Below are 11182 nucleotides of genomic sequence, written 5' to 3'. Positions count from 1 at the left end.
TCACCGACCTCGGGCAGTCATTCGTTGTCGAGATCGACCCGAACATGGAGCTCGAGAACGTTATGGCCCTTCTTGAGGCAGAGGTGGGTATTGCCCATGATCGATCTTGCAGCTTCTCATCCCTCGCGACCTTCATTCATGTTTGTTTTATATAACCACAACTTCTACGTCTTCGACGTGTCCAATCTTAGTCGGGCATTCCAGTCGCAGATCAAAGCATATCGTATGAAGAGCGCGATCTAACAAATCCGAAGGCCACGATGGCCGGGTTGGGCGTCGGCGATCATGCGATGCTGCTTCTGCGAAGGAAGGTTAACGTTGGAGGGAGGTGCGTGGCGTCGATGTGCTAAAGTCCCGCTGCGAATCACTCATGATGGTGCAGAGAGGCGCCACAGGATACTGAGATGATGCGGTTACAACTTCTCGGTGATCCTGCCCTCATGGCGCAGCTTCGGTCGGTGAGTACCTGTCGTGCTGCGCGTCGGACACTTATGCTGAGTGATGCCCTCCATTCAGACCAACCCTGAGATGGCCGCCGCTGCCCAGTCTGACCCCCATCGCTTCGCCGAGCTCCTAAGGCAGACTCACGCAAGACAACTGCAAGCGGAACGCGAAATGGGGGCACTTGCGGCTAACCCGTTTGACGTTGAGGCTCAGCGACGCATCGAAGAGGCAATCCGCGAGCAAGCCGTTCTTGAAAATCTGGAGCATGCATTGGAATATTCCCCGGAGGTCTTTGGGCGGGTTACGATGCTATAGTGCGTGACTAGTCTTCTTCGATGTGGATGTATATTCACGTGTGGTCCAGCATACATGTGGAGGTGAATGGGCACCCCGTCAAGGCATTCGTTGACAGTGGAGCGCAGCAAACCATCAGTGAGTAGCAAGGCGTCGCACAGAGGCAGGCAAGCTCTGACAGCAGTCCGTTTCGCAGTGAGCCCAGAGTGTGCAGAAGCATGCGGGTGTGTTGGATCTTAGTGTAATGACTTTCAGTGTGCTGAATCACTGCAGAATCATGCGACTCCTAGACAAACGATTCAGCGGACTTGCCGTTGGTGTCGGTACAGCACGGATCCTCGGGCGGATACACAGTGCGCAGCTCAAGCTCGCGGACCTCTACCTTCCATGTTCCTTCACCGTCATCGAGGTCAGTCCGATCTGCATTGACATGCCACTAGCGCGACGCTAACCAAAACCGTACTAAACCTCAGGGCCGTGACGTCGATCTTCTCTTCGGACTGGACATGCTTAAAGCGCACCAAGCATGCATCGACCTCGAGAAGAATGTTCTGCGCATCCAGGGTCGCGAGGTCAAGTTCCTCGCGGAGCATGAGCTGCCCGAGAAGGCGCGTGATTCGCACGCGAGCGTGCACGCCGACTCAGCGGAAGGCAACCCGTCGCTCGTGTCGTCGCAGCCGTCTGGCTCGGGATCGGGTCCGAGTCAGCAATTCCCTGGCGCGGGTCATACCCTTGGCACGCCTCCGACATCGGTGGGTGCTGACATAGGCAGAGGACAGGCGGCGGGACCAGACCCCTCGCAAACAAACCATTCGGAGGAGGCGATACAGACACTGATGGGTTTGGGTACCTCGAGAGAGATGGCAATACAGACCCTCGATGCGGCAGGAGGCAACCTGGACGTGGCCGCCTCGCTGCTCTTCCAATAATGTCTTGAATGCTCACGCAGAAGTGCTTTCAAATAGTCTGATATGGACAGTCAAAGCAAAAGATTGATGTTGTACAATACATGTAGATGCTAGTCAATGACGGATTGGTATAAGTGGAAATTGGAATACAATGTAATCTATACAGAGCAGATGATAGCGCGACAGCAGTAGGATAGCAAAGGTCTGCAACATTCTAAATGAGGCTGACAGTAGTCCGAACGAGGCCTCCGCGCCAGTTGTGCATGCCCGCAGATCGCCGGTGAGCCCAGTCCGCCTGCATGCGCGCGAACGCGTCCTGGATGTGTTCCGGGCGCAGCGCGGTACGTGCCTCAGGTGGAGGCAGGAAAAGCGAGCACGTCGGGAGGGGCGACTCGGTGTCGTGGTCGGGCGAATCGTCGCGCCGCATACGTTTCGCGTCCCCGCCCAGTCCGGATGCGCTCTTGCGCTTGCCGAGGGCTGGCGAAGTCGAGTGCACGTCTTCGCGCAGGTACGCCTCCTCGAGAGATTTCTTTACTTCAAGGCCGGCGATTGTAAGAGAACGGACCATCTCGAAAGCTAGGAAGCCGACAATGTCGACGGTATCGTCGTTGGCTTTGAGGTCGAGGGAAGGAGGGAGATTAAGGAACTCTCGGAAACGTTTGGCTAACGGCGATCGGATGAACTTTGTGATTTCAGTGAAAAGAGAAATGTGATTGCGTACCTTTGCGATAAGTGAAGGAAGCTTGTCGACAGTCAGAGTAGTGCTGGTATTCTTCTCGAGTCATCTGTCTTGTGGCATCATCGGCTTCCTATAGGAAGCTGAATAAGAGATTCGACGCATGAAAAGCGGATGGACATACCTTCAGACGTTGAATAGAGGCCTCGTGTGCCTCGATATCGTCCTCATCCTCCTCATCATCCGTCTGTAGGACGTCCGAATAAATTGTCATGATCTCCCATGGTAGCTTGATAGTAATCTTCTGTGCTTTCGCTGTCAACTTGTCTGCAGGGAGGAGACGCTAAGCCAAAAGCGGCGAATGTAGGACGTTAACGCGTACCATCTGCTCCGTCCTCCAACGTTTCGACCTCCACACCACCGCCTCCGTCTCCTCCAGAGTCTTTCGCATGCTTCCGCACGTCCTTCCATGATAGGTACGTTCGTAGCCGGTTCACCTTTGCACGATCGTGTCGTATAAGGAAGATGAGGTCCTCCGCCGAGAGGTACCGTGCTCCGCGGCGCGTGGCCAGCATACGCGCTTGTACGATCTACGGAGACGGTCAGCATCACAACTCTCGACCATAGGCAGCACATACCAGTTCAATAAGCTGACTCCGGATGATATCCTCGACGAGGTTGACCGTCTCCGGGTTAGGATCCTGCACCTCGCCAAAGACGAACATCATCTGCGATATCTCCTGGGAGTACTTGTATTCCCGCCCGCCCGGCGCGTCCGACGACACCTTCTTTGTGGTGGTCATTTTCGCTGGCGAAGAAGGCGTGCTCTCTACCGGTGCCGGGGGTGGATTCTCGGGTTTGATGTTCCTGTAGTAGTTCATGGCGTGTGAGGCAAGTGTGAGGAGTGAGATTGAGAGAGACGCCCGCACGTGGCTCAGCGGGCATCCTCGTACAGCTCTCGTTATATGCAGGCCACGATCAATCCTGCTTTCCTTGTGCATGCTTGAGCCCTATTACATTGAACCTGAGTTTGTGAAAAAGACAACCTTGACTGGAGTTGGAGGGTTGCTTTCCGACACAGACAGGAACTCAGTCAAGCCCAGTCACTAGGTAAGTAATGATATTGGGTTAGCTTACTACATCTTCTCGACCAAGATGCTTTTCAAAAGTAATGCTGGGTACCTTATGAGATGGCAGTGCTTCCTTTCTCTGATAGTAAGGCAGCGCGTACATTATAATCTCCTGCGGGCAGACGAGACAATTCCTTCAATTTCCGCACGTTCCACAGTATATGCTGGCATATCACCTGTTACGGACTCGGCTTGGACTCACTCGGTACGCGCCGTTCAGATCCCCGAGAACTGTCACCGTGCTATCAAAATCTGTATGACAGGGACCCAGTCGCACGTGTGATGAGACTTTGAATGCATGCCAGGAGATGGGGAGTCATTCGACGATATTCAACGGTCGGTCTGCCATTCACCCCACGACTATGCCAGTTGTAACGTGAGACACTGTAGAAAGCCACGAAGATAAAAGTCATTGTGGGTGATGAGCAGCCACACTATCGGGACGTACTCGCGCTAGTAGCTACTAACATGTCGGAAAGGATTACGCAACGCTTGCGCCTTGTAATCACGCATGAATTGCGATTACACCCTGTACAAGCAGTGTTTAATCGGGAGGTGGGTGTGCACGAGCGCGGTAAAAAACAATCTGAGCCAGCGCAGGTTCGAACTGGGGACCATCTGTTTCCAAGTACGTCACCGGTCTGTTTGAGCGCTAATATTTATTTACCAGATTAGGACCTTGGATTTGCGTCATGCTGACGCCAAGCTGGGATCGGGGCCCTTCCTCCCTACCACTTGCTCGAGTCATGGGGTTTTCACCGACGCGGATGTCCTCACTCTCCTTCAGACTCGCCACCACGACGACCTCCAACAAGTCAAGGTTTCTCATAAGTCACGCATTTGCTGCATACAGGATGGCAAGCACGGCTGCAGTACGTGCTGCTATATGCGCAGTTCTCTAGTGCAGTGCACGCATCGCTGATTACGGGGTTGGGCCGTAGTTTGGCTTGAAGGAGCCGTCTCTCCTCAAGATGCAGGGGTACATCGACGGAAAGTGGGTTGATGCAATTGAAGGCGGAAAGATCAAGGTTATCAGTGCGCAGTGAACATCACATTTGCGCTTTTGAGTGTACTGATGGCTGGCGTCGCCCATGGTGTTATCAGATCCTGCCACTGAAGAAGAACTTGGCACTGTCCCCGAGATGGGCCTTGCAGAGACCAAGCAAGCTATTGATGCCGCTTCCCGCGCGTTCAAGACCTGGAGCAAGACTACCGCTAAGGTGAGTCGCACGTTGTTATCGTACTAAAGCTAGGTTTGCCAAACTATTCCGACTGATACAGCACCGACATGACATTCTCATGAGGTTCTATCGCCTCATGCAGGAATATCAAGATGACCTCGCGCGAATAAACGTAGGTCACTCGGCACACACGCCTTGTTATTGTCTTCATTCCCTGCTGGTAGACTCTGGAGAACGGCAAGCCACTCTTCGAAGCCAAAGTAGGCATCCATCAGCAGGCATGCATGGTTCACGCGTTCACGCCTTACTCAGAGCGAAAACGCATACGCGTCATCCTTCCTTGAGGTGCATCGTGAGATTTGTTACTCGGAGCCATTGCTGATTGCTCTTGCAGTGGTTCGGTATGACTTTCTCCCTTATCCTCTGATGCCAGGTGTCGATGACCGCTCTATGTAGCCGAGGAAGCAATCCGGACGTATGGCGGTAAGCATTTACCTCTACCTTATCCCGCACACGGATGACGTTATCTTCGTGTTTTAGAGGTCATTCCCTCGCCATTCTCGGGTCTGCGCAACGTTGTTATAAAGCAGCCGGTTGGCGTTGTGTAAGTTTCTGACGCCTTCATCGCAGGCTAAGCGCTGAAACGTTATGGATACAGTTCGATCATGACGCCGTGGAACTTCCCTTCGGCGATGATCACGCGCAAGCTTGGTGCCGCTCTCGCGGCTGGATGCACGGCAGTTATTAAGCCTCCTTCAGAGACGCCGTTTTCGGCACTGGCGTTGACTGAGGTGCGTTGTTCGTCCAGTACAATTTTACGCAGTTGACTGAGGGCAAGCTGGACTATACTCGCTCAATTGCGTATGCCACCTTCACTTTTCGACATTGACGCACATGTTGTCACTATCGTAAATCGACCTTGTTTGCGCGAAATGTGACGCATATATCTGTTCATCGACCCTCCTTTACACTTCCCGCCGCACATTCGTGCAAATGCCTCGCGGATCTCTCTATGACATGATACGACATGTACAGCTTGCTCTCCGCGCCGGCGTCCCTCCAGGCGTGATCAATGTCGTGACCACGCATACGAACATTTCAGCGGTCGGCAAGGAGATGTGCGAGAATGAAGCCGTCAGGAAAGTCACATTCACGGGTAGCACAGCTGTGGGAGAGATGCTGTATGGATATGCCGCGGCGGGAATGAAGAAGTGCGTAGTGTGCTCAATTTGTCAAGACTGGAGAGAGCTGATTCGAACGACTCTGCAGGGTCTCGATCGAGGCGGGTGGAAACGCGCCGTTCATCGTGTTCGACGACGCAGACATCGACGCTGCGGTTGAAGGTGCATATTTGTGCTCGTCCCTATCAAATGACGTGGACCTATTGCCTTTGTATGACAGGCGCCATCTCATGCAAGTTCCGCCAAAGCGGGCAGACATGCGTGTGCGCAAACCGGTTCTACGTGCAGTCTTCGGTATATGCGGATTTTGCATCTCGACTCGCAGAGCGCGTGGCCGCTTTCAAGGTTGGCAACGGACTTGACAGTGACGTGTAAGATCGGCGATGTCACAGGAACCAGTTACTCACATATACGTTCTGTCAGGACGCATGGACCTCTCATTCATGAACGCGCAATCCAGAAGGTCCAGCGGCATGTTGACGATGCCCTCAAGCGAGGTGCCCAGCTCATGATGGGCGGCTCGCGCATTGAAGGCAAAGGCACATTCTTTCAGCCCACGGTGCTATCCGAGGTGCCGCCCGACGCGCTTATAAACTCGGAGGAGACATTCGGCCCGATTGCCTCGCTCACGCGGTTCGAAACCGAGGAGCAAGTGATGAAGTGGGCAAACAACACGCCAATGGGCCTTGCGAGCTATTTCTACTCGAGAGATGTTGGCAGGGTTTGGCGCGTCGCGGAGGCATTGGAGGCAGGGATGGTGGGCACGAATACGGGCGTGATCAGCCAGGCGGTCATTCCGTTTGGAGGGGTCAAAGAGAGTGGGGTTGGTGAGTGCTGCTCTCTACTGAGCCTCCTTCCGCACGCTTGTCACGTTCAAACTTTTTGGTGTGCGAATCTTGCGGGGCATAGCTGCGGCTCTGTTACAGAACTCCCGTGCTTCTCTTCTCACGACGATCGCGGAGTGGCATCTACCTGGTGCCCTGGGTATCCGTACCTAGCCCCGGATGCATGCCTCTTCCTAGTCTTATCATTCATTTCTTGCGGTCCTGAATGCGGATCAGCGGCATTTCATCATAATCTCCCAGTTATCTGGGCGTTGCTTCTGCTTCGCGTGTGGTCACGCATCTCAGTATGGGTGGTGGAATGAGTCTTGGAAACAATTTTACTACAGCATCTTTGCTCCTTGATGCTATCGCGTGCATTGGCGCATCTTCCTTCCATTGTTTAGTGCCAAACTCTGCGTGCCGAGACGAGACGTCTCTGGCGCCTGAATCGACGTGGACATCATCGATCATCATATTTCGGTGAACGACCAATCGTACAATGTCATGGTCGTTTGTAATTGATGCGCCAGGGAAGAATGTGACAATCTGCGCCTACGTCTTCACATCTCAGAACTTTGCAGCATTTCCAGCGGTATTGCGTCGCGCCTATACGATCGCGATGTTACGCGGACCGCACATCCTAGCATTTTATTCTCAAACGGCGCCGCTGCATCACATCCAAAACTGTTGCTGACTATGTGGTGTGGTCCCATTCTAGGTCGCGAAGGAGGCCACGGCATCGCGGAGTATATGAACACCAAACTTATCGCATTCGGCGGTATCTAAACAAAACGCATCTCATAAGCGAACACAGCTCCGTGGTCCCGGAGCAAAATATTACATCCGATTTAAGCAAGTTTTGCGCATGTGCCATTGTTGCGTTGCAGCTTTTATCTCCTCAAAGTATGTACCTTCCTTACATTGACTGCATCTTCTATATGCTTTGTAATGTCATGATATTTGCGTCGCGAGAATCTGCAGCTGTTCGTGGAGTGCTGCTACAATATGGCCGGCATTTGTGCTAGACATTCCTGCTTACCACCGCAGGCGATCATTCGGACGAGGTCATATTATTGCGAAACACCGGAATAGCCTGGACCCCAGAGGAAAAACGGCGGAGTGGAGACGGTCTGTCGCAGTGCAATTGCAATCTCGACGACAGAGCCTTTTAGCTTTGATGTGGGGAAGGCCAGACAGCTCACGGCGCACCCCGACAACTCGTCTGCGAGTCTCGCTTTGTTGAAACGTCAGGAAGATATATCGTGAAAGTTTTGTTTTCCTGGATTCACTTCAAGCACCGCGCTAGCTTGAAAGAGTAATAAGCGTCCCCTTGAAACTCTGATATCCGGAGGCGATGCACTTGCTTCGCCTAGACAACTAAATTTGCGTGATATCGCCGTACGAGGAATCCTGACTGACACTATCGCTGTGCCGTGCTTTTACGCAGTCTACGGTGCCGAAACGCGAAGCAATGCCTGTTTTGGAAAATTCGCGCAGTTACCAACTTTGTTTGTCATCGGTATGTTAGCACTCATCCATGTTCTCTCGGCGCAGCTAAATGGTTCCTGGGCGCGCGCTCCCGGCCATGTCTCGGTACGCTTACCAGGTCAGTTGAGCCGATTCACAGGAGCTGGCGTCCTTCTTCCTTCCTCGGGACTCGGGGGATCTAGCAGTGAATGTTGATTGATCGAGGTCAAAGTTCAAAGCAATATTGACAGCCGTGAGTACGATTCATCTCTTCGGTTGCGACGCTCAAGCAAACCGCATGCAGTGAGAAGAAGAAAGGATTGACTGTTGTTTCAGTCATGAAGGAGTCATCACAGGCCTGTTGTACTCCGCTGATTGACGCTTTGTGCGGTATCAGCGTCTAGCTGCATTCTCATAAAGTCCGCCTTTCAACAATGCTGTGCATGCAACTTTCTGTCCCAACGCAACATATTGCTTGTCCACAGTCAAAGCTGTGCTTAAAGTTACCTCGCGCTTCACTCCGCTCAATCACCCCTGGATATCACTGCTCGTATTGCTTTGTGGACGTGTGCGATAAATAGGCGAGTCGCACCCCATACGGGCTTTTGGTGCGCAATCTCATCTGCGGCATAGCTGACAATCCTGCATTATGGCCGACTCCTACTATTCGTATCAATACCCTTACACAACTCCTTACCTCTATTCGTATTACAACTCCCCACAAGTGTCGCCGTTCGTGCCTCCAATCTCATTTCCGCCATCTCCAGAGCCACCTCGTCGTCAAGTACACTTCGAGGATGAGCACGTGGTTCCCCCTCGCACCGGGCGGCCACCCTCTTGGCACGCTGGAATGACGTCTGCACCCAATCCCGCGCCCTTTCCATCACCTCCCTTCATGTACCAGGCTCTTCCAGCCATGGTACCACTCGCGCCTCCCAGCGAATACACCCATCATCGCCGGCGGTCTGACGGAGCTCTACCGCAGCCTACATGGGTCGCTGTTCCTGCCTATCCTACATTTCTGACGCCTCCCATGTACTCGAAGCCCCTTCCCACCCGACCTATGCATCAGCTGCACCCCTTGCTAAGTGGCGAGGGTCCTGGAGGACCACCGCTCCTATTTGATTTGTCACTGCATTCATTCAAGGCTGCACGCCTTACTGGTGCTGGGCGGTCGGACGGTGTAGCCTTGTCGAAGGAGGAGCTCAGCCAACTAGCCACGCATCCGTCTGTCAAGCGCATGACGATCACCTGCGAAGCTATCCCAAAATGGCCTATCGAACTGAAGCCACCCGAGGAAAAATCGAACTTTCTTACCATTCCTTTCGCTTCGCACGATGTGCCTATCACGCTTGGCGACGTGCTCATCGCCATTCACAAGGAGCTGCAGCGTCCCATTACTCATGTCGATTGGGCAAAGCTATCGCAGGAGAACATGACAAAAGTCGCCCGTGCCTATACGCGTCGGTGTAGGACGTTCCCGTCTGTAGAGGCATTTGAAAGGAGCCAAGGAGTGCGACGGGTGGACTACCTCTTCGACAATTACATGTTCAAAGGCCTTGTGCGGAGCAAGACTGGACAGGAAGACTACGAGAAGCTCAAGCTGTTGGTTGGGCCGAGACAATCATAATGCTATCTATATCTCGGAACATATCTCCCAAGATTCTATCCTTATGGCTTCGACGACAACGGCAATGATGATGAATCCCCACTTTCGCTGAGCGCAGATTCTCGTGTAGCAGTGCTTTGTAACGTAAGATTTGATACCATTGCTGCTATACCGCTCAAGATGGCACTGTTCCTCACTGAGCCGTGCCTTGAAAAAACGTCTTCCCAGTCTCTGCTTCATTAGCCATGGGCGTTCGCTTGTGGCCGCTTCCATCGTGACTTCCCGGTCATGAGCGCATCAAACAACCTCGGCCGTTGTATACCAGCATCGGGCGGTGATCGATGATCAGCCGCTTTCCATTCGCAAAGATTCAGTCGTAACGTTGTGATGCATCCGAATTCTCCGTGGCCGTTCACCGCCACGTATTGCGGTTCTCGACGCAGCATACTAGCTATGAGCGCTTCCTCCATGGATACCCATGCACCACTTGTCATCAAGGTTCGAGCAGACGTGCCCATCAGGCATCGCGTCAGATTCCCAGCGGTGCCGAACCTCTCCTGAGCTCATCAAATTGCTGCCATGGTGCACCATGCGCATGCGGGACAAGAGCAAGGCAGGTACGGAGTCGCTCAATACTTCGTGGCTTTCCCGGTGGCTCCAGTTCCCTACTCAATGCAAGCCAATCACTGTCGGGTGACCGGTGCAGGTTGACGCTTCCCACGTGTCACAAATCGTGTCCTGGTCTTAGCTGCGACTCGGCCCGCCTCCAGTTGAATCGTGTTGACGGCTGTTCATCGGAATCATTCAGAGCGGAAGAATTTATTCAGGCCACGTCTTCGGCAGCTCATTGGGTGGGAGTGGAAAGTCGTGGGCACTATGCGTTCTTATCCTGAATCCAGCATCATGCCAGCGAGAAAGTCTTAAGATCGGTTTAAAATGTTCGGTATCTCCTCCGTGGACAAGATGCACACGACATAATTAAAGCATCGGTATAACTATTGTGAGGTAAGAGGTCTCAAAAGTTGCTCCTTTGCAATCCAATGCGTCGCGAAAGGGCAGTCCTCGACCTAATCATTACTGCTTCAGCAACTGGGTTTTGTATGGTACGTCGGCTCATCCTCATGATTCGTTCATACGAAGATGATCGCCAACATTGATTGCCAGCACAGCGGTGGGTTATGCTCTTATGTTTAGGTTTATGGCACATTCCAACTGGACTTCGACCGTCTACTACGCATGTTGCCTTTGAGCTTTGACGCCTAGGAAGGCAGGGCATGCATCGGTTCGAGTCATCAGGCGTCGCTAATCGAAGCTTCAGGCACTCATAGCATTCATGAACAGGATTTCATTCAATTCATAGCGGTGCTTGCATGGAACATGAACACCGCATATCAACATGTCGAAGCGGTCATCATCAGATTGTGGGTAAATCCGATGTCATGCCTTGTATACGGTTGTTCCACCCGGG

General features: G+C 52.9%; 3 protein-coding genes across 3 annotated transcripts; 2 read left to right on the top strand and 1 right to left on the bottom strand.

Annotated features, from left to right (window-relative positions):
- Window positions 1–1860: 1860 nt before the first annotated feature.
- Window positions 1861–3125, bottom strand: LAESUDRAFT_655514 (TFIID-18kDa-domain-containing protein; the record flags this gene model as incomplete). The annotated part of the gene is made up of 5 exons (XM_040904559.1): window positions 1861–2309; window positions 2368–2455; window positions 2507–2649; window positions 2705–2912; window positions 2961–3125. 5 exons carry the CDS (start codon window positions 3123–3125, stop codon window positions 1861–1863), a joined length of 1053 nt encoding a protein of 350 aa, XP_040763326.1.
- A 1094-nt stretch (window positions 3126–4219) lies between these two features.
- On the top strand, window positions 4220–6812 carry LAESUDRAFT_760140 (succinate-semialdehyde dehydrogenase; the record flags this gene model as incomplete). The annotated part of the gene is made up of 15 exons (XM_040912695.1): window positions 4220–4324; window positions 4394–4487; window positions 4557–4672; window positions 4734–4805; window positions 4858–4893; window positions 4946–4978; window positions 5028–5034; window positions 5090–5116; window positions 5174–5237; window positions 5292–5424; window positions 5669–5844; window positions 5903–5976; window positions 6035–6185; window positions 6238–6641; window positions 6724–6812. The coding sequence occupies 15 exons, from the start codon at window positions 4220–4222 to the stop codon at window positions 6810–6812; spliced, it is 1581 nt and encodes a 526-aa protein (XP_040763325.1).
- Window positions 6813–8913: 2101 nt separating this feature from the next.
- Window positions 8914–9823, top strand: LAESUDRAFT_743848 (uncharacterized protein). Its single transcript, XM_040911276.1, has one exon. The coding sequence runs from the start codon at window positions 8956–8958 to the stop codon at window positions 9733–9735; it is 780 nt and encodes a 259-aa protein (XP_040763324.1). The 5' UTR covers window positions 8914–8955; the 3' UTR covers window positions 9736–9823.
- The last annotated feature ends 1359 nt before the right edge of the window (window positions 9824–11182 follow it).

Source organism: Laetiporus sulphureus (assembly GCF_001632365.1).
Source record: "Laetiporus sulphureus 93-53 unplaced genomic scaffold LAESUscaffold_25, whole genome shotgun sequence".
Lineage (NCBI taxonomy): Eukaryota > Fungi > Basidiomycota > Agaricomycetes > Polyporales > Laetiporaceae > Laetiporus > Laetiporus sulphureus.
This window is presented reverse-complemented; position numbering and strand designations above follow the sequence as displayed.

Bases quoted from the DNA above. Each gene is read 5' to 3' on its own strand.
- LAESUDRAFT_743848 (XM_040911276.1), top strand. From the start codon at position 8,956: ATGACGTCTGCACCCAATCCCGCGCCCTTTCCATCACCTCCCTTCATG.